This window comes from Protopterus annectens, chromosome 2.part1 (genome assembly GCF_019279795.1).
Source record: "Protopterus annectens isolate FY-2018-M chromosome 2.part1, PAN1.0, whole genome shotgun sequence".
NCBI classification, from domain to species: Eukaryota; Metazoa; Chordata; order Ceratodontiformes; family Protopteridae; genus Protopterus; species Protopterus annectens.
The window spans coordinates 61,189,555-61,217,469 of NC_056729.1; the positions used below are offsets into that span (position 1 = coordinate 61,189,555).

General features: G+C 40.2%; 1 protein-coding gene across 1 annotated transcript in view; it reads right to left on the reverse strand.

Annotated features, from left to right (window-relative positions):
* Window positions 1-27,915, reverse strand: part of DYNC2I1 (dynein 2 intermediate chain 1) — a 774,274-nt gene that overhangs the window by 116,312 nt on the left and 630,047 nt on the right. The window contains exon 11 of the mRNA XM_044062024.1: window positions 18,316-18,412. Coding sequence (XP_043917959.1) covers window positions 18,316-18,412 — 97 coding nt within the window. The remainder of the gene's footprint in view (window positions 1-18,315; window positions 18,413-27,915) is intronic.

Genomic DNA, 27,915 nt, shown 5'->3' on the forward strand with positions numbered 1-27,915 from the left:
TATATGGGCATGTGTTTTATTTTGTGTTTTAAACTGTAAAAATTTAACAGTTTGTTAAATGTCTTTCTGGAGCTTTTCTCCCCGGGCCTAAGCTGAAAATGGACATGTATCCAGTCGGACTATTCCGGTAAACAAATGTAAAATAAATAAATACAATTTATGCCTTTCTTTCTCATCTGATCCTTCTCCTTGTATTCTTTCTGTTTTTTTTTTTGGCATATTTAGTTGCTGTCTGATTTACGTCTGCTTCTGGCTTGATTTCCATTCCTGCATGACACCGATATGCTTATGTTAAACTAAGCAGGAAGGTCATCTAAGACTTCTCCTCATGTTTTAAAAATTTCACTATGCTTGGATCTGATGAGGTTAGTAGAAATGTATGCAGCCCCACAACTGCAGATCTAAACATGTAATCAATTTCAGGGAGACCCATACCTCTTTACAACAAGGAATATATAATCTTGGTATACACTGATTTTTATATATCATTTGATGTGTAAGACATTTTTCTTTATTTTCCTGTCCAAATGATCCAATATCTTTTTGGCCAGTCAAACACGCCAAAACTGTAAGTTAGAACAGAATAAGCAAATTGGTTTATATCTTGGACTTCATTCCTAGATGTCAAGGCTGTTTTCAATATTAGTTTTAGTCTTCTGAAGTATTCCTTACAGAATTTTATTCATATTTGTTCATGTTTTATTGCCAATATTTTATCAATTCTAAAATAAGAATACACTCTCTTCTGCTCAAGTTCCTTTATCATCACATTCCTTTCTCAGACTGATATTTTTCTTGGTACTGCAACTTTTCTGCTTTAAACTTGCTTATGCACGTTTATCAAAACCAAATGCCATTCTAATTCTAATATCATCAGGGATAGTTTTAAATCACTTGAAGTTGCGCTTTCAACGCCTCATCTGATGAAATATACAGTTTTAAGTAATCCACAAAAAGTACATGTGAAGTCTTTAAACAGGTTAGTGTTCGGTGAGCCAAATTATAACTGTGGCCTAATCTGTTAAGTAAACAGTTTATTGGGTTAAGGGCAAGACAAAACAACAGCAGTAACAAAGAATTATGTTGGAATATCCCCCTTTCAATTTTTATCCCTGAGATAATAAACTGCTCTGTTGCTAGATTTTTACTACTATTCTTGTGGAATGTAAAATTTCAGTTGTAATTCACTGTTAATGACTCAGATTGTACAGTTGCTAGATTTTATTATTATTGCATAATGCACAATTTGTTTTTACTGTAGAATGCTGCATAAAGCTGTATGACTTCTTTGCTTTGTATATGTATATGCTGATATGTTTGTCATTGTTACTGGAGCTTTTCTCCCTGTACCTCCACTGAAAATGGGCTCTTTTTAGGCCCAGTGGACTTCCTCGGTCAACAAACTGAAATAAATAAATTAAATAAATAAATAAATAATGTACTCTTTGCCATGACTTAATGGCAAAGTGGTTTGCTACTGCTTCATGGTCATTGCAATGTAATAGATCAATGTAGGATGTATCTTATATAACTGTAAGCACTCCTTTATCCATGAATGTGGAATGCTGTCAAATGTTTTTTTGTACTCTATCCATGTCATACGTTCTCCTTTTTACAAATATCCATTATGGTTTTATTTAGCAACAAATGATCCACATGACTTTTTTTGTTCTCCTTTTATTCTGTTTCCATGATTTTGAGTCTTTTTCTAAATGACCATAAAGTCTGTCTACATCAGTTCCAGCATATAGTTTGTACACTGCCAGAAGGCAAGTTATTGGTCTATAGTTTTTAGTATGGCTTACAGGTTCACCCTTAAGGAGGAATATTGTTTTTCCTGTTGTTAACCAGGCTTGTGTTTCTTACTCAGGGCTTAGCTAGAAGTTAAGTACTGCATCAGGGTCTGGGGTTTCCAGTTACAAGCTTTTCTTAATTTTGTTTCAATTTATATGTTCAATACTTCATCCCATTTCATATCCTCTACATTTGAACTCCTTACTATTTCTTTTAATTTTCCTATGCATTCAGCATCATTGTTATGTTCCATTAAGTCTTCATAAACATTTCTCAAAAATGTGCCTAATTCTTTTTTGGCGCTGTTTCCATTCCTTTTGCGTTGTTGCCCTGTTCGCTATAAAACTTTTTTTGGGTCATCAATGAATTGCTTATTTTGTGCTTTTCCTTTATATTTATCTGTATATCCTCCAAGTTTTTCTGCCAGTGCCGATATCTTTAGTGAATTCCTTGCAATTCAGTATGATAGATCCTGGTCTGCTTTGATACTGTGCATTGAATTACCATGTCTAAGTATGTTTGACAATCTGTTCCCTTTTCAATATTCCTCTAACAGTGACAGTTCTTGTCTTAACTGCTTTTTAGTTTTCTCTATTTGAAGCCTCCCATTGTGGCATTTTTTACTCCTTCCCCTTATTGCTCTATGTTTTTGTGGTAAGACTTTATCTGTTATTAATTTAGCTACATATTGGCATATCTTATTTGCTTCTGTTATATCACATTAAAATTCTCCTAAAAGTGTTGATTAATGTGTTCATTTTATCATACTTCTAAAATGTTTGGTCTTATTTGCTTTCTATAATCTATTTCTTTCATCAATCTTCATATGTCTATCCAGCTCTTTTAAATGAAGCAGCAATTCTATCAAATTATTTTCTTGTAAACTGACAGCACATTCTTTGCTCTCTGTTTCCTGTGGGCATTCTACAGAAAGTTCCATAACATCTTCCTGTTGCATATCCTTTTCAGAGGAATCCTGCATCATCTGCTGTTCTTTCATACAGGAATTCATTGACCTATCAATTCACACATTGCCTCCATAAGAGTTGGCACCGTTTTCTGTTCTTTCCCTTTCAGTGGTACTTCACCTGAACTTTTGTACTGGTATCACATAGAAGGCACCAGAGCAGCATCATATGGCAAGTTTTCAGATACCTACTATTCCAACTGTTTCTCCTTAGTTTGGAGATTCATTGTTCCATTATGTTGTGACATTACCTGTGTTAGATTTTCTCCACTAAATTCTTCACTTTGCAGGTAATCCATAACTTCAGTTTCTATTTACCTTCTCCATTACTGATCCTCTTTTTCCTACTTTTCTCCCTTTGTTTTCTTGCCTCTCTGTATTACCTCTGAGATGTACTGTAAGGCTCCTGTTCGACACTAGAGCTTACCGACACATCAGGTTTCTCACCCTCTCCTCTGAAATAGGACAGCTGGTCATTGGAAGTTTCATTCTATTCCCAACTCATCACACCAGCCAGCACTCCTATCAGCTTGAGTCTGTTCCTAAATTGCAGTGCCAGCAAAACAGACAGATGACGGCCTCTGGATCATCAAGCTCCTATGTTAATAATATTTGTTAAGTAACTGTATATTTCATTTGGCTGTTTTGTGTCTTCTGGCACAAGCTGTGACAGAAAAGATGCCATTGACCAGGTCATCTACTTTTTTAGCAGTTCAAATAAATGTATAATTCAATCCCTGTTCCTTACAGTTCAGCCTCATGCAGCAGCAAGCAGCTTTCTGCAAATCAAGAACGATAATTAAGAGTTGCTTCACAGTTGGTAACAAATGTAAGTACACATCTTCCATCCAGGCATGGATGGAGGAACCCCCCCCCCACACACACACACACACACACACACACACACACACACACACACACAAACAGGGACAAAGATTATTAATACCCTATCAGGTACTACAATTCAAAATGGAAAGGGATGATGATGAGGCAGGGAGGAAGTTCAAGAAATAGAGAGTGTGATTTTGGATGCAGATCCCTAAGGAGAATAACAACAACCACATACAATTTATAGTCATAAAGTAGCAGAAAACATTCTAAGAACTAAGCCAACATCAGAATGGAGAAAGGAGGTTTTGCCAATATGACTGCAAATAGGGTACAGAAAATAGACAAGGGGGATGGTATTTAATGGAGAAAACTGGGAAAGGAACAAATATATTGGGAGCAAATAACTAGACAGGGAAATGTAACAGACTGAGATGACTTCAAGAAGACATTTAGCCTTCAGGCTAGAGACTGCCTTCTCTGCCAAGGACTGATATCAGAATATAGGCAAAAGAAAGGGATGGGGAATCTAAAGTGAAAAACTTGCTCCAGTACAGGTTTAGTTGAATCTAGAACCAAATCTGCTGTTAAAAAAGGATAATTAATAGGTCACATAACATACTCCATGATAAAAATAAGAATCAATCACAGGAGGTTAGAAATGATTGGGAAGACAGACTGGAAAAGCATTTTACACAAAATAATTAGAAGATATATGAATGGTTCAAAAGTATGCAACAGAGTCCAGAGGTTTAGAAATTTTGCTTGGAAGTGTTTGCATAGATATTTTTATACTCCAAGCAAACCTCAAATAATTTTTCCTTACGTAGACAGCAAATGTTGGAGGTGGGAAGGAGAAGAAAGAGGTAACTCAGAACTTATCTTTTGGGAGTTTAATGTGTCGGCAGATTTAAAAAATTTCCTACAGAGGAATCTGTGAGAAATATTGAGGGGAGCAAATGGCTGTAAGTAAGGAAATTAATTTTTTGGAGGATGGGACACAGGACCTGAATTGCCTAGATGTAGTAAGGTCTTATTAAGTTTAATACTTTTGGCTGCCAAAAAAATCAATTACTAGAAAATGGAAATCAAAGTCTAAACCAACTGAATATTATAAAGAAATAAGAGAATGGAACACGGATCTTTAGAAACGATAAGGAGCATATTACAAAGAAATAAATGGAAATTGTGGGAACAATACATGAAGAATAATGTACATGAGGAGGAGTGAGGTTTAAAGGAAGGCAGGAATTCAGCAATTTATGTAATGTTGGACTGATGATAGTTACAAAGAAAGAAAGAAACAATACATGATAAATGCAAAATGTATGTCCATGTGAAAATGTTAATATGGCTTGTTTTCTTTTCTATTGATGTGTGTTTGCCTATGTCTTAAGTGGTAATTTAATAAAGGTATTTCAAAATAACCTATCAGGTAGGGTCCTCTTTCTAGATGAGCCGAAAAGGTAAGAACATACCTATTAAATTTAAAATCAAGGACCATCCTTGATGGATCCTATGTTGTGGTTAAATCCCAAGCAGTAAAAAATATGGATGTAAAGATTAGGAAAACCATGCCAGGGTCAGCAAGAAGACCGAATACAAGAGAAGATCAAGACTGAAGTCTAGACTCTATGACCACAGGCAAGGGAGGCTGCCTGGAAATGAACAGTGCTAAATTAATAGCCATAGTGAACAAACCTATCATGGGCAGATCAAGTAAGCAATAGAGGCAGCAACTATAGTGAGACACAGAACAGCTCACAGCCTTGAACAATGACTAGAACATCCATGGTGTTGACTGACCCAACGCCTACCTTCCCAAGCAGTGAAGGGGACAAACGCCCCTTCATTCCTTTACAATGGGGAATGAAAAGCAAGTGTGACCAAGAATCCTTACTTTCTGTTGAAACCTCAAGAAGTTTAAAGCACCGTAGGAGTGAGGTTAGCCCTCCGAATTTCCAGTTCCTGCCCACACCCATAAGTGGAAGAAGAAGGACCTTCTCAGGGAAGGGGAACACATTCAAGAGGAGCAGAAAATAAGAAGGACCTTCCTGTCACTGGGAATAAGGACTTACTAGAGGATGCAAAGCTACCAGAAAAAATATCACCCTTGGCTGGACTCCCAAAGCTGTGGGACCAAAGGGTCTAAAGAAGACAGGTACATTTGTTGAATAAGAAGTTCAATACTCCAGCCAGGAAGGATAGCCAAAAGAAATGAGGTGTTTACCAAGGGGTTATCACTCAGTATTGAAAATTGATCCTGCACCATAACCCAGAATCAGTGTTATGCTCAGCTTCTAAGACACAGTAATTGCCAAGCACCACACTTTTTCAATTCCCACTGACAGACAATCATGCCATCCAAGATATCACAAACACCAACAAACCACAGTTTCCTCCACAGTAGAGATGAAACTCAGCAAAAGACATCTGGATACTTGAAATAAGCAAAACAACATGGTACCAGGTACCCTCCCACTTCAAGAAAAGTGGAAGGATTACCTGTAGCTACCTACCTTACAGACAGACCTAGCAAAAGGCTTACAGCACTTGGAAGTCTAAAGGTCTGAAAAAAGAAGATTACCATGTCATAAAGGGCACCAGCATTCCACAGCCAGCTCCAACTCCATCCTCCAAGAGACCAAGGGAGAATAATCCATTCCCTGAAAAAGCACAATGAAACAGCCAAAAGCAGGAACCACCAAGATGGGACAAATTTCCAAACCTCCCCCAAGCCCCACTGGCAAAGTACGAAAAACACCCTACAAAAAAAGGGGGGGGGGTTGACTCACTAAAGGACCACCTCAGGGACTAAATCCTGAAAGAGTATCCTCGAAAGACATCCCTTCTCACAACAAAGGGATGGGGGGAGGCACATACAGGCTTTTAATTGATCCTCACTCATCAAGACTGCTATCAGCATCCTAACTAGAACAACTGCCACACAGGTGTTGAACATTCAAGTCCTACTAATATTTACATTTTCATACTTTTATGAACCAAATCTTGCGAATCAAAATAAACAATCTTATTCATATGGTGATGAAGACCTAACAACCGATGCACAAATTATACTAGAGAATTACATTTCTGTAACTACCACTGGAATATTACACATTCAATTAATAAACATATTAAAACAAGTTTCAAACAATGATTTGCTGGAGATTGAATCTTACAAAGTTAGAGAACGTTGTGATGAAAGGAGATACTGCCAGCACAGCTAGCTGGAATTTTGTAAATAATTATATGTCATTGGTGAATATCAAAATGATTTATACAAGATGCTTGTGTTACAGATGTATTAGAACTGTATGCCATCTGTCTATCAAACTGCTTGTACATATGTCTGTATTGAAAAAGTATTTGCAAAGTGCTGCAATTGAAATGTAACCACAGTTTGCCCTACTGGAAGAGAATAGAAATGTACCTGCACTATTGTAACTGTTTAAATGTATATAGTTTAACAGTAGAAACTGGAATACAGGAGGCTAACCTCAGTCCAACAAACTTTAGAAAAATATCTGAAATTAAATTACTTTATAGGCTATGCAATAAAGAGGCAATTTATCAAGTTTTCAATACAGCTAGAGACAGAAAGTCTGTACTAGAAAGCTTTCTGTATTGTCCTTGGAGTGAACTAATTGCTACTTTGAAGCATGGAGGAATGCAACTGTTTTATGACTTCCAGCATCTGCCAAAGATCTGAGCAAAAGCCCTTGTCTGTATATTTTACTTTTAGGTGCTAAATGCTGCCAGTTTCTAGTAATGGGGGTTTTGACCTGGGAACAAGAAGTCAGATGACCAGAAATGATGCCGCTCTGCAAGCTATCCCAGCAGCAATATTTTAGATATTAATTTGAGAAGTCTCTTAGTGAGACAGAGCAATCTGTATTCTGTCTTGGACTTGAAAACAAGACCCATTCACCACACATCTGCCTTGCTCTAATGAAGTAAGTTTCTAGGGTATAGTAATTCTCTTAGATACAGTCAGCAATACAGTAAAGCTTAGTTTAGAAGTTTTTCTTTATTTATCTGAAACTGTCCTGCAATGTTGTTTTAAATATTTCCTGTGGTATTGAGCTCTGATGTCACTGTGAATATACATTTAGTATTGCTCTGTTCTTTTATTATTTATTATTAAATATATTTAAACCTTTCATTGTGGCTGATCTGTGTAGAGATATTTAAGTTTTGAGAGTATATGCATATTTATTTGGTGACCCTATGTGGGCCACTCCTAACAGCCTTGCTCTTGGTCAAACTACCATTTGTATTAACAGTAATATCACACAGCAAGATTGGACACCCTACATAATGGGCCTTAAGGTAGCTGGCAGGAGTGACTGGTGGCAGTAATAACTACCTTATAGTCTGGGCAGAATGGGGCATAGCTAGTAAATCTGTGCCAGCCTTTTCCAGGTGTGTGTGTGTGTGTGTGTGTGTGTGTGTGTGTGTGTGTGTGTGTGTGCGTGTGTAAATCAAACCTTCAAGAGTGTGTGTCAGCTGCTTGGGCAAGGACATGAAGCACGTGTTGGACAGAGAGGGTACTGGAGGTCTTGTCTTGGTCACTCGGCTGAGATCTCAGTTCTATAGCTGTGTCAGTGGGGAGTCTTACTGAGGATCTAGAAAAAGAGTGAGAAACCAGCCCCGGACTGACTGCGGTCTCTGTGTGCTCTTAAAAGAAATTGCACTTAATGCAGAGAGCTGCATCTGGAAGTACTGTGCGTGTACCTGTCATCCTCCCAGTGAACGTCCCCCACTGTTGCCAGTGGCAAGGATTGAGGCTCCTTGATTATTGGTTGGCAGTAGTGGGTCATCACAATTGGTGGCAGTGGTGGGATATCCACATACTGGGATTCAGTGGTGTGGATACTGAACTCCTGCAGCCTTTAAACGGTGGTCATTAAAGAAGGTGTTTGGACTCTCAAGCAGTCACATGGTAGACATTGAGTTTCATATCATAATAGTTTTATTTATTTTTTTCTTAACCGAAGAAAATGAGAGGCAGAGGCAACATGAAAAGGAAATGCTGATTCTTTGACAGGGTCATGGAGGTAACGGGGAAGGGAGTAACCAAATCCCAGAAGCAATAAAGTTCAGTAAATTTCTTCCACAATTCACAGAGGGTGATAATTTTGATAGCTTTACTCATATGTTTGAAAGGGTATGTAAACAGTATAATGCTGACCAAGGGCTATGGGTACTGTTCCTGACCCCCCTTACACCATGGTAAAGTTGTAACTGCTGTTTCTAAACTGTCTGATACTGACTGCTTAAATTACAATACAGTTGAAAATTGTCTACTGGAATGTTTTAAATTAACACCTGAATCTCATATGAAACAGTTTTGTGAGCACAGATGCAAGGCAGATGAAAGTGTGTGTGAATATATTGGTGAATTAAGCACTTATTTTCATAGGTGGGTGAGTGGTTGTCAGGTCACCACTTTTGAAGGGCTGGCAGACCTTTTGGTGTGGGAACAAGCCCTTATCACTTTGCCTGAGGACATTACAATCTGGTTGCCAGATAGAAAATGTAATTGCACAGATGAGTTGGGGAAACAGGGAGACCTATACCTAGCAAGCAGGGCATCACTGCACAGGAAAGGGATACCCAGTGCTGCAAATGGGTCTAAGGGAACCCATGGTGGGCAGCCTAAACCACCCCAACAGAGTCTGCCAATAACAGGGGAAGCCACTAGTCCAGGTACATGGCCAGGATCAAAGGTTAAATGTTTTAAATGCAACCAGTGAGGCCATGTAGCATATAGACGTCCACGAAGGCAAGGTGGGTAACAAAATGTGGGGGTGTCAGTAAGTGGGAATGACAGAATGCCAACAGTAAGTTGTCTGGAGACAACAAGGGTACCAAACTACCACAATAGGTTATATCCTATCTTAGTAGATGGGAAAAAGGCCACTGCTAAGCGAGACACAGCCTCTGACCTAACCATTGCTAAGCCTGCAATGGTTAAGCAGGAGCACTACTTGCTTGGGCAGTCTACTCCAATCAGAGCTTTAGGAGAGACCACATTCCAAATACCTTTGACTAGGGTTCACCTTGACTGGGAGGGTGGAAAAGGAAGCAAACAAGTAGGTGTGTTTGATGGTATCCCTGCAGATGTCCTGATAGGGAATGACTTTGATAATGTAGTATCTTGCGTGCATGCAGTTATATGCAGTCAGGCATGGAGACAAGCATATGGGTCTGGTAGCCTGGGGGGGACCCAGACAGACCACACACTTGAAGCCAGAACTGGTGAGGTGGTTACTTCAGAGAAGGTGTTACCCTGTAGCAGTGAGACTGAAGGAGAGCCACAGCTGCTGGTGTGTAATGATGTTCGCTTGGACAGAGTGACTGCAAGGGCAGAGGTGAGTAGTAGTACCCAGGCTGACAATGAGACACTGCTGTCAGAGAATACCAGACTTCCTGTGGAAGGGGAGCTGGAAAGAGTTATAAAGACATTGTTGAGGCTCATCTCTTAGACCCTACATTATAAGGCTTAAGGGAGGCAGCCGGGAGGTGCCTGATTCTCAAGGAAAAGGGGACTCTGCATACTGGAACAAAAGGTTATTGTATACAGAGTGGACCCCTGAGGGAGGGCTACAGGGTGAAGTAATACAGCAGTTGGTAGTGCCCAGACCCTAACATCTGGCACTTCTAGTCATAGCCCATGACATTCCCTTTGCAGGTCATATGGGCATAAAGCATACCAAGAGACATATTATGCAGAACCTTTATTGGCCTACGATTTCCAAGAATGCGACAGGGTACTGCAGGACCTGTGAGAGTACCAAAACGTAGGCAAGGCAGGAGACAAGGTCAAACCTCCTTTGATGCCTTTGCCTGTGATGGACGAGCAATTTCAGGGGGTAGCTATGGGTATTGTGGGGCCTCTGAGTACCTCAAGTTCTACAAGGAAGAAGTATATCCTAGTGGTATTAGATTTTGCTACCAGATACCCTGAGGAAGTGGCTCTGTCCTTCATCAAGGCAGAAAAGGTGGCAAATAGTTTGAGATTTTCAGCAGGGTAGGTTTCCCAAAAGAAATACTGACTGGCAGAGGTTCCAATTTCATGTCAGACCTGCTGGCTTGTCTGTGGAAGCACTGTGAGGTGAAGCACCTAAAGACCACACCCTACCATCCCCAGACTAATGGTCTGATGAAGAGGTTAAACTCTATACTAAAAACCATGCTCCGGGCATTTGAGGACTAGTTTAAGAGGGAGTGGGACAAATATCTGCCTATCTATTTTTTTCTTAGAGAGAGGTGCCACAGGAATCCCCAGGTTTATCACCTTTTGAGTTGCTGTATGGGCATAGGGTGAAAGGACCCCTATATTTGATATGCAATGAATGGGAGTGAGAGTGTAAATTGCACAAGGAGTTTTTTGTGGCATATGCCCTAAACCCCAAGACAAGACTCAGGGAACTTGTGGGGTTGGCACAGGAGAACCTGGCAGAAGCCCAACAGCAGAAAAAGGTCTGGTATGACATAAATGCTCGAGCAAGAGAGTATGCTGTGGGGCAGCAGGTTATGATTCTCATTCCTGTCAGACACAACAAGCTGCAGGCAACTTGGGAGGTACCTTTCAAAGTGGTAAGGAAGGTCTATTCCCAGATAGGTTCATTCCTCTCAAGCAATGTTTCTCAAGGGTCACCTGAAGAATTAGCTTGAGTCTTCGAAGTGGGAAGGAAGTGTGATGAGATACTGCCAGCACAGCTAGCTGGGATTTTGTAAATAATTATATGTCATTGGTGAATATCAAATTGATTTATACAAGATGCTTGTGTTACAAATGAATTAGAACTGTATGTCATGGGTAAATCAAACTGCTTGTACAGATGTGTGTGTGTTGAAAAAGTATTTGCAAAGTGCTGTGTTTGAAATGAAACCACATTGTGCCCTACTTGAAGTGAACAGAAATGTACATGCACTATCATAACTGTTTAAATGTATATACTTTAAAAGTGGAAAATGGAATGCAGGAGGTTAACCTCAGTCCAGTAAATTTTAGAAAATATCTAAAATTAAATTACTTTATAGGCTACATGCTAAAGAGGCTATCTCTCAAGATTTTAATGCACCTAGAGACAAAGTCTGTACTAGAAAGCTTTCTGTATTGTCCTTCAAGTGAACTAATTGCTATTTTTAAAGCATGAAGGAATGCAAGTTTTAAGACTTCCACTATCTACCAAAGATCTGAGCAAAAGCCCTTGTCTGTATATTTTTGCAGGTAGATGCTAAATGCTGCCACCTTCTAGCAATGGGGATTTTGGCCTGGGAGCAAGAAGTCAGATGACCAGAAATTATGTCACCCTGCAAGCCATCCCAGCAGTAATATTTTAGATATTAATCTGAGTAGTCTCTTTGTGAGACATAGCATTCTGTATTCTGTCTTGGATCTGACAACAAGAAGACCCATTCACCACACATCTGCCATGCTCTAATGAAGTGCGTTTCTAGGGTATAGTAATGCAATAAGATACAGTCAGGAATACAGTAAAGCTTAGTTTAGATATTTTTCTTTATTTATTTGAGACTGTCCTGCAATGTTGTTTTAAATATTTCCTGTGGTTTTGAACTGTGATGTCACTGTAAATATATATTTAGTATTGTCTTTTTTATTTATTATTAAATACATTTAAACCTTTCATTGTGGCTGACCTGTGTAGAGATATTTAAGTTTTGAGAGTACTTGCATATTTATTTGGTGAAACTGTATGGGCCATTCCTAATAGCCTTGCTGTTGGTCAAACTACCATTTGTATTAATAGTAATCTCGCACAGTAAGATTGGACACCCTTTGTAAAGGGCCTAAATTTAGCTGGCAGGAGTGACTACCTTATAGTCTGGGCAGAATGGGGCATAACTAGTAAACCTGTGCTAGCCTTTCATAGGTGTGTGTGTGTGTGTGTGTGTGTGTGTGTGTGTGTGTGTGTGTGTGTGTGTGTGTGTGTGTGTGTGTAAATCAAACCTCAAAGAGTGGGTGTCAGCTACTTGGCCAGGGACACGAAGAACTGGTTGGGCACAAAGTTACTGGAGGTCTTGGCTTGGTCACTCGGCTGAGATCTCAACTTTATAGCTGTATCAATGGGGAATCTTACTGGGGATCTGCAGAAAGAGTGAGAAACCAGCCCTGAACTGACTGTGGTCTCTATGTGCTCTTAAGGGAAATTGCACTTGATGCAGAGATTTGCATCTGTGAATACTGTCTATCTGTCATCCTCCCAGTGAACGTTCCCACTTTTGCCAGTAGTGAGGATTGACTCTCCTTGATTACTGGTTGGCAGTGGTGGGTCATCACAAACATGATCTGAATAGTGTCATATATACCTCTTTAAAATTATATAGTGACTAAATTTAGAAAAAAAACACAGGGTATATATATATATATATATATATATATATATATATATATACATACATATACATATATATACCGTAGCTATAAAAAGTGTACACACCCCTATTAAAATGCCATGTTTTTGTGATATAAAAAAATGACACCACAATACATCATTTCAAAACGTTTCCCACCGTTAATGTGACCTATAACCTGTACAATTCAATTGAAAAACAAACAAATCTGTTGGGGGAAAATATAAAAAATACAATAAGCTGGTTGCATAAGTGTGCACACCCTTAAACTAATACTTTGTTGAAGCACATTTTGATTTAATTACAGCATTCAGTCTTCTTGGGTAGTAGTCTATCTACATGGCACTTCTTGACTTGGCAATATTTGCCCAATCTTCCTTGCAAAAGAGCTCCAAACCTGTCAGATTGCGAGGGCATCTCTTGTGCACAGCCCTCTTCAGGTCACCCCACATATTTTCTATTGGATTTAGGTCTGGGGTCTAGCTGGGCCAATGCAAAACTTTAACTTTCTTCTGGTGAAGCCATTCTTTTGTTGATATGGATGTTTACTTGGGGTCATTGTCATGTTGAAAGGTGATATTCCTCTTCATCTTCAGCTTTCTAGCAGATGGCTGACGATTTTGGGCCAAATGTGTCTGGTATTTGGAAATGCTCATAATTCCCTCCACCTTGACTAAAGCCCCAGTTCCAGCTGAAGAAAAGCAACCCCAAAGCATGATACTGCCACCTCCATGGGGATGGTGTTCTTTTGGTGATGTTTTTGCTCCAAACGTATCTTTTGGAATTGTGGCCAAAAGGTTCAACCTTGGTCTCATCAGGCCATAACACATTTTCCCACATGCTTCTGGGAGAGTTGATGTATTGTTCTGCAAATTTTAGCTGGTCCTAGATGTTTTTCTGTGTAAGAAAAGGCTTCTGTCTTGCAACCCTACCCCATAATCCAGACATGTGGAGAATATGGGAGATTGTTGTCACATCTAGTACACAACCAGTACTTGCCAGAAATTCCTGCAGCTCCTTCATTGTTGCTGTAGGTCTCTTGGCGGCCTCTATGACCAGTTTTCGTCTTGTCTTTTCATCAGTTTTGGAGGGACGTCCAGTTCTTTGCAACGTCACTGTTGTCCCATATTTTCTCTACTTTTTGATGACTGTGTTCCATGGTATATTCAATGCTGTGGATATTTTTGTACCCTTCTCCTGACTGATACCTTTCAATAATAAGATACCTTTGATGGTTTGTAAGCTCTCTGTGAACCATGGCTTTTGTTGTAGCAGGCAACTGAGTAAATATCAGGAAAATCCTACTAGCACAGATGAACTTTATTTGCGGTTAATCAAAGTCTCTTTAATTGATGGCAGGTGTGTACCCAAGAAGACTGAATGCTGTAATTAAATGAAAAGGTGCTTCAACAAAGTATTAGTTTAAGGGTGTGCACACTTATGCAACTAGCTTATTGTGCATGTTTTATTTTTTATATTTTTTCCCTAACAGATCTGTCTGTTTTTCAATTGAATTGTACAGGTTATAGGTTACATTAAAGGTGGGAAAAGTTTTGAAATGATTTATTGTGGTCTCATTTTTTATATCACAAAAACCTGGCATTTTAACAGGGGTGTGTGCATTTTTTATATCCACTATATATTGTTAAAATAATTTTTGTGGCTTCCATGAACTCCATTACCTCAGATTAATAAGTGCACTTCTTGTATACATTTTTACAAAATAGGAGACAAACATATCCAGGTAAATTGTTTTTCTTCTTCTCCTTTTTTTTTTTTTCCTGGAGAAGGTCGAGGTCTATAACCGCTTTCTGTCTGGCAGACATTTTGTAGTAGTAAAATCAGAAAAAAGGCACCACAATCACTTGATTAAAATAGTAAGAAACGTAGTAGAATCCAGTGCAATAAACAAATCTGAAAGACTCAACACTCAGCAGCTGTACTGCAGCCACGTCTCTTTAAGATGACATCCAAAACTATTTAATTATATAGGATCCGAAATGAATCTTGATAAAAAAATCACACAAAGCCAGTGAGAAACAAAGAGATGTGCAGATAATATGTTAAGCTATGCATCACACTGGCCAATCAATCTTTTACTCATGACAGCATCCTGGGTAACACCAAGAACAAGGTTATCATAATTAAAGGATATGTGACCATTGTGAAGAGTGGGGAAAGATAGATGAAAGCTGCCAGCCAATTTTGCAGATAATTCTGCCATTTGTAAATATCAGTGTAAGACACAGGCTTGTTGTCTTAAATGAAAAAAACTGCTGTTAGATGTGGAACTGAAAAAAATGAAACAACAGTGCTCTCTACTGACCAAAGTAAAGCATGTGGTGACCCGTTGATGTAGACAGTGGTGCCGAAGGGTCTAGATGAAGAAATTATTGCTATTGTTTTAACCAAGAGTTAAATTGCTAGATTTAAACATGCAAATGTATTTTTATTGCTCTGCTTCCTGATCAGCTGCAAAATAACAAAAGGAGATGTTAAGAATTTAAATGTACTTTCTGTTAGCCTAGGAACCCAGGGAAGTGTGAAGAATGATGTAATGTGTAGCCTGGGAACCCCAGGAAAGTGTGAAGAATGATGCAATGTGAATCAGAACTGCAATTTCAATTTAAACAAAGAGAACCAGAGATGAATAAGCATTTTTGTCTTGTCCATCCAACTCATCAGCACTCTGCCTGTTTTCTTATGTAAGTTTATCTCAGACTTGTGTTTTCTTTTAGAAATAGCTAGGAACTTGAAAGATTAGACTAAGTGTTTTTCTGTGATGTCAGAACTGTACTGCTGAATTATTTGAAGTATTTCTCTGTGATCTCTGAACTCTTGACTAGCACTGTGTAGTAAGAAGTATTGTCTTGTGTTTTTCTTATTATTAAATATTTTAAAACCTTTCAACTGTAGCTTTTTTGTGTAGAGATAATTTAAGCTCTAGAGTACATTGCATATTTACAGTGATTACTGTACCAAGTCACTCTAATAAGCTTTGACTGTTTAGTTATACTACCAATGGGATAATAATATTGCACAGTAATAATTGGACACCCTTTTAAGAGCCTTTGAGTAGCTGATAAATATTAGCTGGGTTGTGGCAGGTGGTACTACCGTATAGTCTGAGTAATAGGGGCACAGCTGGAGAACCTGTGCCAGCCTTTCCCAAGAGTGTTTGTGTGGTTGTATAAACTCTTATCTCAAAGTGTGTATGTGTCAGCTATTTGGGCAGGGACACGAAGCACTGGTTGGACAGAAAGGGTGCTGGAGGTTTTAGCTTGCCTGGCTAGGCTGAGATCTGGACCCTATAGCTGTGACAGTGGGGAGTCTTATTGGGGGCCTGGAGAGCAAGGGAACAACCAGTCCCGGACTGACTGTGATCTCTGTGTGCTCTTAAGGGAAATTGCACTTTTCTGTGTGTATTTGTTATTCTTTCCTCCTATATGAGATGCCCCTCATTGGTATTAGTGGTGAGGATTGAGGCTCCTTGACTGCTGGGCCAGGGCACGGGCATCACAATCATTTCTGAAAAAACAGTGCTCAAGATGGTCTTCAAACATTATGACTGAATCACAAGGAAAGGAAATAACTGTTTCAGCTGGTTAGATGCTATGTTTATAATGTATACTTGAGATACGGCATATTATGGCACTACATCACTGCAATAAGTGGGTATTTCATATTTTACCCAGGGTGGAGGGGGTTGGTTTGGTCATAACAGCATAGCCAAATTAAAAGCCCTCACTGTTGGCAAACATATGAATTAGATCTCTGTCAGGTCATATGCAATCATTTACTTCAACTTGATCACCAGGTGGGGGGGTGTTAAACTGACCCTATTCAGTCAAAACCTGGGCTCCAAGAGAACAAACATTTTAAGGAGAAGCTTACAGTACACAAAAGAAACATATACAAAGAAGACAACATATAGAGGAACACATGCATAACACAGCTAATACAAAGTTTCACATTAGATAATATTACACCTGGTTCTCAACAGTAACTATTACGCTGGGCAATTACAGTTTTTAACTTGATATTTAAACTTATTTATAAATTTACATGGTTGCAAATAAGTAGCAAAGTTAACACCAGGCATTTTAAGAGTACTTAGGTTATATCAACTCTGTGTACTACATATCTAATTATCTCTTAGCCATACTCTTCACTATAACCCTGCTATAAAACCCTAACAGCTTACTGTCACAAAACCTTCCACTCCTTGCAAAAAGTATTTTACCAAACCTACATCTTCACTTGAAAATTCTACCCACCAGATATGCTCCTCTCTGTACAACTCCTCTGGTTTACTTTTAAAAACGCATTCAGCTAAAACATCCAGATCACTATAATAAATGTTGAGCTACAATCAGGAAGCAAGCATCTGTCAAGTTCAACAAAACTCCAATACATTATGTGATGCCATACAAAGAAACCCAGGGCCTTCTGCCACTAATAGTGGTCAAAACCCCATCATTCCAAACTCATCCCACAACATACCTCCAAATAATCATTCAACTTCTGGACATTTTACCCAATCACACTTTCCTGATAAATAAAAGCAAATAAATAAATACATAATCTTGTTGTTAATAACTACTTGCATGTTTGTATAAGGGTGCAGAGCAGCAGGACATATTTTAAATATATACAGTCTGACCTACAGACTATATCAACTAGCCTCCGTGAAGCATGTACATGCAGTCTCTATCTAGGTCCTCTTTCAGCTTAGCTTTGAAGCTTTAGTGTCTACTGTGACCTTGATACGTTGGGCAGGTAACTCCATGCAGTAGATGCACACTTTACAAAGGATATTTCCCCACTGGCAAGTCCACTACTATTATTACTTCATCTTGATTGTTACTTAAAGACTGCTGCCATTACACAATGGCATAATTTAAAAAATAAAGACCTTATGTTTTAAAATGTCACTGTGGTACTTGCACTACATTATTCTTCCTTCTCCCTACACAGATATGAGTCAACTGGAATGGAATAAAGATGCACTGAATAAGTACTCAACCTTTAATGAAGGGATGCATCTGCAGTATGTTGAGCAACAACCGTTTCTGCCACTGCAATTGTGCCACCAAAAAACATCATACATTTCAAAATGTGGAAGACAAGCATATATTATAATTATAAAATAGCTGTATTTGTAATTACATTTATTTGCAGTGTGGATAGAGTTTAGAAGGTAAAAAAGATCCATATGTGTTGTAACTTGTAGAGATAAGATGATAGCCATCATTTCAGAGGTGTTCTGCAATAGCAACAATCTGTCTTTCAGTGTGGAAATGTGTATCAAAGAAAAGTAATAACTAAAAACTACTTACTGTGTCTGTCCCCATTATGAAATGATTAGGATCAGAAGGTAGAAATTTAAGACTTGATGTTTGTAGAACTCCTAAATGTGCACCCATCTGAAGTATACTGTGAAATACAATGGAAGAAGTCCATATTATCAAAAAATAATTAGGGCATGGTACATCACAAAGTAGTTATCCTGAAAACTAAATGCTTTCATTTTAGAGTTAAACAGGATGCACCCTACAGAAATGTTATCAATCAGTTTAGCAGGGTTGTGAGTTAAGAATCTAAAACATTATAAAAATGCTTCTGAATCTCCTAAGGAAAGAAAACCTCCACTTATTTTAAGAATTGAAGAAGGCTGCACCTCCATAGGTTGCTATCCAATTTTTTAAAAAACAATTTAAATCATCTTGAAAACAGTTTCAGATATCAGTCTGCTACCAAGGAATCAGTAGGCATTGCCATACATAGGGGCAGATAACTCATGTTCTACCGGCAGAAGTCTGCGAGCAGTAATCAATGGAGTGCAACAAATTTTTCAACCACAAAGAAATTAAACGTAAAACCACATTTTGAAGTTATTTAGCAACTTTCAGGTTAACTGAGCCAGAAGCATATTTTTTTCCTGTGTGACTTAGACTGCACATACACACAGAAAAACATTTCTGATATATAAAGAACTTTTGCAGTTGCAATTTCTGGCTGCAGATCAACTGCCAATACAGTCTTCTTTTCAAGAGTGTAAATGAAACAAAATGTTGTCATTAAAAGATATAGATAATTTACCCAATTTTAGCCATCATATTCGGAAGATACTTCTTGGCACATATTTTAAAAATACGTACTTATTCTAGGGCACTATAAACCATGTGAATAAGAAAGCTTTTGAAAACCCCATATAACAGTCTTCAAGTGTTCTTATTACTGGTACTTTTTAAACTGTTTCGATATGAAAAAATTCTTACATGCTGCTAACAAGTAGTGATCCAAAGGCTGCCCTGAAAAGTTCAACTTCTGAAACATTCCCTGTCATCTGCTTCAGAAAGTCAACCAAAAGATCTTTAAAAAAAATTCTTTCAAAAACTTCATGAAAATATGAGACTACAAGATGGACTCCTGAAAATGACTGCTAACTTTAGCACAACCCCCAGCAGACAACATACACCTGTCAATGACCACCTCCACTACTCTCTGACACAAAGCAAATGCCAAAACTGCAATAAGATGATAACCACCCTACTGTACTCTTACCTGTTCCTTAGAGGAAGGAGAATGGCAGTCAACTCACTACTCTCAAACTGTAAACTCACTGTCCCTGCATAGAGTAGTACAGTAATTTCTCTCTAAGGTATCTGATGAAGTCCTAATGTGTTGGGACGAAAACGCAGTTTGTTAATAAAAGAGCGTTAATAAATTCAGTGCTGGACTTGAACTCATTCATATTCATTCACGGCAACGTTTTTGGACTGAGATTGTGGCAGTTTTGCTTCCTATACAACTCTTTTGTGGATTATTGGTTTTTCAGAGTTGTATCACTCCTTTTTTGGATTACTACTCTCAAACTTCTTACATACCTGCAGAAGAAATTAGTTTACTAGAGGATAGTATATTTACTGCCATTTCACATTTTACTGACTCCCTCATTAAGAACATGGATAATTATTTTGTACTAGAATCATATTCGGGGATCTGATTAAAAGATTAGAACCAATTAATCATGTATGAGCTGTTCAACACAAACTGTTTACTGGTCTTTCCAAGAAGGACTGACCTCAGTTTAATACTCATGTGAAGAAAACAATGTCAAGGTAAAAACAAAAAGAATGGCCACTATACTTGCTAAAGATCACAATGACCTTTGTCTATTATGAAATCCCAGATGGTGCTGCCTATGAACCCATACTATTCTCCATATTCATTAAATAACAATATGTATTCCACATATCAGATAAACACTCTGGAAGCTTTTTGAAGTGGGTGTTTGGATTTCTTTTTTCTGATATCCCCAACCCTGAATGTTAATAAATTTTCTCTTGTTCCTGCAATTGGGGTGCATAAACCTTCTGCTGATGCATGCTGTGGCATCACACATCAGGCTAGAACAATGCATTTATTTATTAAGCCTTTTGTCACTCAGATTATCATCCATTCACTGAATGAGCACAGCCTGCAAAATAGCAAAACTAAACAGCAGACATACAAGAATACAACAACGTATGGACCTGCTTGACTTGCAGGAAAAATCATCCTCAGACAGAGCAGGATCACGAGAATGAAGGGGCATTTAGCATATACTGCAAAAGGCTTCCTCAATGATCAACTAATATGGTGAGAGTACATGTCTCTCATATTTGACTTTAAAGGAATTCATGGGAAAAATCTCAAGCAGTGGAAAATCTGACTATTGGCTTGGGCACTGGAAGAGATGAGGGGCAGACAGCATGAGAGTGAAAGGCCAGTGTCAGCTCATCCGTTCTTTGGGAGGAAAGGGACACTACCTCATATCCTGGGTGATACCGAGAGGGAGAGCACTGGGTATTGTACCTAAAGAAGCACTGGCCTGTTGAGCACGTCACCCTAAGCAAGCATACTGGTTGAGGAGGTCTGTGTATGAAGGCACATGGTCTACAGCAGACAGCACTAAGGGGTGCAAAAGTCAGCTGCTATGGGGGGGCTCCAAGGGGTGGATAGGCCACTCCTTAGGATCTGAAAAGTGTCGCACTCCAAACTACCTGACCTTTACCTTAGGGGAATGAAAAGGTTGATTAAGCACCCTGAACAGGAACAAATGGGTCTTGGGACCCTCACTTAGTCCAAGGATGCCTGGTTCTCACCTTGACAAAAATAAATGGTCCAATTAAGAAAAGGTTGTGAAGCATCCATTGGGCAGGTCTGGTACAGCAGAAAAAGGTAGCACATTTACTGACAAACTAGTGTAAGAAATCATATATGCCACAGTGATCCACAATACTGGGCAGACATTAAACAAGTCAGAGGTCTTGCAACTTTCTACTTTGCATGGTGCCAAAATGCATTTTCTACCCTACATTTAAAGCATCACTGCAAATCTCAACTCGTTTGTTCTATAGCAACATTTTGACCACTGATGCAGAGTATATTCAGAACTCACAGAACATAAGTTCAGAGGAGGTCTGCATGCTGGATTATGTCTGATTGCAGTAACACCTTCCAAGTGTGGATAAATACCTAATACAAATACAAAATGTCCAAGGATCTGTCTGAATGGGAACTTACAACATAAAAGTAATGATAAATATAAGTCATTTTACTACATTCACAAAAAATGGCATGCAGCAGTATAATTATGTCCAGAACAAGCTGACTGACTCCAATCAACTTCTCCTCAGCTGCATTCCAATATTTAAGTGACTACATTTTGGAGAATGTCATTCCCTCTTCCTTTGAAATGTCCTTTAGGACTTTAGCAGGATACTGCTCTCCTCCATTTCTTCCCAGTCATCATTGCCTATTTACAGTGCTTACAGAAGCATGGAAGTAAGGTCTTCTCTGCACAGAATCCCAATCTCTGTAATGTATTTTATTTATTTAAAAGGTAATTACTGAACAGGTACCACAGTTACTGAGCAGAAATTAAAAATAACTCGCACGGTTTTGCAGCTTTGCACTTCATATGGTATAAAATGCAATTTCCACCAATATCAAAATATCACCTGGGATGTGCATTGCTATCAGAAAGCACCTGGTGGATACTGCCCACTGCCAAACTCTCAGGGCCTCTTGGCACAAGGGATAAGACTTGATTCCCCGTTGCTTGTTGATGTGTCAGACCACAGACATGTTGTCGGTCTGGATCGCAATCGTCCCCAGAGGTAGAGTAGTGGAAATACTGCAACGCCAAAAGTACCGCTCTCAACTCCAGGACACTGATGTGCAACTGTGACTCTGTCTCTGACCAGGTGCCTTGGGCCATTCTTCCTTGAAAAAGCCCCCCCCCCCCACCCTATCAGAGAAGCGTCCGTGGTCACCGTGGCTGATGGCGGAGGAAGGACAAATGGGCGACCTACTGTTAAATGATGGCTGGACAGCCACCATTGAAGATCCTTTCTGCATGAATCTGTAATCATTATCAAGAATGACATTGGAAGTTGTTGGTAAGACCACTGGGTGAAGAGTAACCATTGAAAAATTCTCATGTGCATACGCCCCAGAGGAACTGCTATGAGCGTTGCTGCCATAGTATCTAGTAGTTTCAACACTTGAGAGGCTGGTACTTATTTGCTCATCGGAATGTCTGACACCTGTTGTCAGAGGGTGACTATGGCAAATTTACCATGGCGGTGGTGGTGTCTAAATCTGCTCCGATAAAGGAGCTATGCTGCAATGGTGACAATACAGATTTGTCGTAATTTATAGTTATTCCTAACAGAGAACACAGATTGAGAGTGTGATCCCTGGATTGAAGTAGTTGATGCCTGGAGGTGGCAGTGAGGAGCCAGTCATCCAGATACGGAAACACTCGGATTCCTAGATGCCTCAGGTAAGCCATAACCACTGCCATGCATTTGGTAAAACACTCTGGGAGCTGTCGTGAGACCAAAGGGCAGTGCTCGGAACTGATAGTGACTGGCTCCCAGCCAGAAACGCAAGTGATCTCTGGATGGTCTGCCATTTTGATGTGATAGTACGCATCCTTGAGATCTATAGAGCACATCCAATTGTCCAGTCCTAGAAACGGAGGAATCGATTGGAGTGTGACCATCCGGAACTTCTCTTTCTTTACAAAGGTGTTGAGTCTGCTGAGGTCCAAGATGGGCCTCCAGTCCCCTGTCTTCTTTGAAACTAAAAAGAATCTGGAGTAGGTTCTGAATCCTATCTGGTCTGCTGGGACTGGCTGGATGATTCTCTTTTCCTGCAGCCTTTGAATTTCTATGGCTGCTTGATCCCTGAGACTGGGTGGAACATCTGGGATTCTCCTTCATACAGGTGGGGTTTCTGAGAACAGAATGACATAACCTCTGATAACAATTCTTTGTACCCAAAAATCTTTTGTAATTTCTAGCCAGGCATCTGGATACAAAGGCAAGCGACCCCCCACTGCCTCCTGAGTAGGACAGTCGGGCCTCCTTTCAGAAGCGCTGGTAGAGCTTGCCAAAGAACTGATCCCTGTCACCCTGGTTTGTGGACCCCCTCTGCCACCTGGGCGGTGTCTTCCATTATTACCTCCTCCTCTGCCCCTGGAGGGGGTTTCACTACGTGTGTTCTGAAAAGCTCCTTGGGACTTCCGGAACCACATTTTTCCTCCCTTTTGCCCTTTGGGGTACGGTCTAGTAGGGGTGAAAAAATGGACTCCTACGGCAGAGAGAGTCTTTCCATCTTGCTCACACCTAGTGAGGGTCTCCTTGACTTTAGGCCCAAAAAGGGACGAGCCATCAAATGGGGTATTAACGAAGGAAGACTTGAAGGCTTCCGCAAAGGAGCATAATCGCATCCAGGAATGTCTCCAAAAAGAGCTAATGCTGAATCCGCTGCCCGACTCAAACCATCAGCTGCATAAGAAATGAGCCGCACGGATGAATTAACTATGGAATCAAGGGTATTGAGCTGGGCTGTCACCTTATCAGGAATGCCTTCAGCTGCACTACCCTGTAAAGTATCTCCAAGCTCTTTTAGGAGATCTCTTTGAAGACAGGTAAAATGTGTCAAAAAGTTGAGCGATCGCATAGCAAAAGTCACTGAACTAAAGATGCGTTTCCCATACCTGTCCATAGTCCTGGAATCTCTATTAGGAGGATGGACAGTAGAAGAGGTTTCAGACATCTCTTTCTGGGTGGCTGCCGCCACCACCATGGCATCAACCAGCACTCCTTTGGTAAGGAACATTTTGTCTTGGGGTGATGTAATAAATTTGTTGGGCCTCCAAGGGACAGGTTGCACAGTATCAGGAGACTCCCACGCCCTTCGAGCAACCAACTCCATTAGTTCATCAAAGGGTGGAAACACCTAGGAGGTGGAGGGTTGAGACCCAAAGGCCTTCAGGAGCACTGACTCATCATCAGTAGGGCTAATGGACTGCCAGGTCACCTCTCTGCTTAAGGACTTCAAGGATATCAGCAAAGGAGATATCCTCTGAGGGGGACCGTGGGGACCCTTCTGATTCCTCTAAATTGGTGTCTGATGTGATAAACTCCTGCAGGGAGTCTAAATGCCTCCTCTTGCAAAGCTTCTTCCTGGGAACCTCATCAGTGGGAGCTTCTGGTGAGGTCTCAGTAGAACATGTGTCACCCAATGGGGCTACCTGAGGCTCTGGGTCTCGACGCTTTACAGGGACCTGTGACGTAGAGGTAGAAAGCGGCACTTTACGAGAGGAGGAGGAGGAAGGCCTTGATGATGAAGGAGTCTTGGAAGACATAACCCTCCTCATAGCATCGACGGCTCCAATGCTCTGATGCAAGGAAGCAACCAGTTCCAAAGAAGAGGGCAACCTCCCCGGCGCCGACACAGTGAGCTCCAACCCAGAGGAAGGATCCGAGCTCATCCATGCCGAAATTCCGAGGGGAAGGGTCAGAACCAACCCATTGGTTCGACTCTCCCCCCTGGAGCGAACAGAGAGTGTCAGCTCCCAGACTCCTCGAACGGCACCGAAGAAGTCTGAGTTGATGGAGCGGATGGCACTGGAACAGGCCTCGGCTCAGAAGGTTCCACAATCATCAGTTCTCCCTACCCCAGCTCCGAAGGCCCGGCTCAGCTTGGAGGAGGAGTAGACACAGCAGATAAAATAGTCTTCGGCTCCGAAACCGGTTGGGTCGAAGCCGATAATAATTTGACTAGTGCCGGATTCTTGAGAAGCCTCTGCACCACTCAATCCATATCCACATCGGAGAGGGTTCTTGAAGAATGAGTAGAAGGTATCGAAGAAGCCACCGACTGCAAAATGGGGGACTTTAAAGTTTCAGAGACCAGCTCCAATACCGGGGACCGGCTCCGAAACACAAGCTTGATGCTTGGCTCCGAAGACTGCAGAACCGGTGACCGCACCTTCTCAGCAAGGCTTGGAGCTGACGACTTTGGCTCCAACGAAGCTTTTGAAGATTTCGAACCCTTCAACAACTTTGAAACCTGGTCAGTCTTGTCCAACGATTCCTGGAAATCTGATTTCAGCAAACCCCTGTCTACCAGTTTTTTCCTGCATTCCAGTAATACCCTGCTGCTAAACAAATGGCAAATGGAGCAGTCCTCCTGAAGATGGACTACTCCCAAGCAGTACACACAACTGGCATGCAGATCAGTTATAGACATTTTCTGTCCACACTTAGGGCATTTCTTAAATCCAGACTTTTGCTTTTCTTTTTCTTTATGATCAGCCATATCAGATACAAACAGTATAACACACAGTCTGAAAACACAAATATATATATAGTTAACTATCTTAAAAAAAGCACACTAGAAAAAGTAGACCAATCTAATATTGGACTAGCTAACAACACGCACACAGCAAAACGCTAAAGCTGTAAAGTCTACAAGTTAATATATTCAAAATCTAACTATAAAGATATAAATATTCTAAACTTTTCTAACTTTTTATAAAACAGGCTAGGGGATAAACAAAAACGCGGCCAAGAAGGCCTAAGAGCAGCCGCTCTATAAAGATGAAAAATTCGTCAAAACAGTAAGGACAGAGCCTGAACAAAAAGCTAAGGCTAACTAGCCAAGAACACACTATTTATATATAAAAATTGTAAGGATAACTATCCAATAACTAAGAAAAAGTAAGAAATACTGGCCTGAGCTCCCTCTCGACCTCCGATCTGTTGCAGCGGCAAACTAGATCTGAGGTGAGACAGAGAGCATCACGGGATAGGGACATGGCCTCAAGTTACTCTAAAACCACGAGCTTGTGAAAGCGTCCGACTCAGAGCCGAGGGAATGGCTCTGAACCCATGTGTAAGAATGAATGGCGAGATTGAACAACTTCACATCTAGTTTTTAATGAGAGTGCAAGCAGCTTAAACTGACTTTCCATTAATGCACTGAGACCTGAGAAAATGTGTTCACAGAAAAAAATCAGCTTAAGCATCTCACAGAACTGGTACACACTGCTGAAATTCTAAGATGCCATGGAACCAAGGTTGAAAATGACTGCTATAAACATTGGCTTAAAAAGCAAGTAGTAAGCCACAGTTCTACCTCCCATATGGCTCTGACTTGTTGTTATGCAGTAGTTCTGCACCATGACCACAAAACAGGTGAGATCCAAATCAATAGGTGTCAGAGACTGGACAAAACCAACTGAAAGCAAAATGATGGAGATCACAGTGGATCTCTCTCCACCCAGAAATGCCTTAACGAGCAGAGGTGGGCCAGAATAATGTGCACCATAAGGCTGTGATTTGTAGAGATATGCATTTTAACTACAGACAAACTGCAATACAAGTCGTATATGAATTTAATAGGTCAAAACTATCCACAAAGTAATTAACTGAATCCACAAAGGAAACATCTCTGCACAAATCAAGAACTTCTTCCTTGTAGCAAGATATGTCAGAAAAAAGGGGAAAACATTTTGGTGGGTTTGATCACCTCTGTAAATACCAACTAGATGACATGTTGGCAACAAGTGACATAAATAAGCAACCAGCCTTGGGATGCAGTTAGCTATCACTCCATTCAATAGAGATTTCCAAGACTTGAACTAGGACATTTTTTCTTCAATGTGATGAAACTAAGAACTTAACACCACACCCTTCTGGCACAACAGATAATGAGCGTAAGTTTTTGTAGTTTTTCTGTGAATTTTATATTTAGTCAAGGAATGAAATGACGTGATAAAGATTTATAAAGAAATAGTTCCTGCCACAGAATGCAGAATGCAACCACTATTAACCCTCTCCTGCTTTCTAAATCAAGTAGAAATGAGGGAAGATTGCATTCAATCTTGTGGCAAAAAGGAAAGTCATTCTCTAGAGGAGTGTACACTCAGCAGATCATGACCAGACAGGATTCCCAGATCTTCATCTCAAGGAGAGGAACTGATATGTCTTAGGAAATCCTGCAGCAGCCTAATTCCCTGGGATATGTATGACTGTCATGGTGATGTTTTGTTCTATGGCCTACTGCCAGACCTACAATGTTTTTCTGCAGAGGGTCTATAAGCACATTCAATCTTTACTGTTCACATCCCACACAACAGCCACGTTGAGTGACCAACAGAGGAAGTTCTCTAGTCTCAACTTTCCTTTCTCTGTCTTTACAGCAAGGAGCATCACAAGAATCTTCAGCTGTTTCCTGTTCCTGGGGGGTTTACCTCTCAAATATGAACAACCCAGGACTATTGCACAATCATCTATCAAAACATCTGTCAACAAAACCACAACAGGTGCTGCAGAAAGGGAAGGCCCGCACCTTAGATTAGTGGGAATCACCCACTACTGTAGAGGCTGATGACAATGGTCTGACACCAAAACACAATGAGAAATTGATGGCATTGAAGCAATTGACTCCCCACATCCAAAGTATCACCTTCATCCTCAGGTGTGTGAAAGGTCCAACAAGAGGAAGAGGGTCCTAGCCTAGTCCATCTACACCTCCACTCATACTGCCATGACTATGACTTCCTGGGATATCTCCATGGTTAGGAATAACTG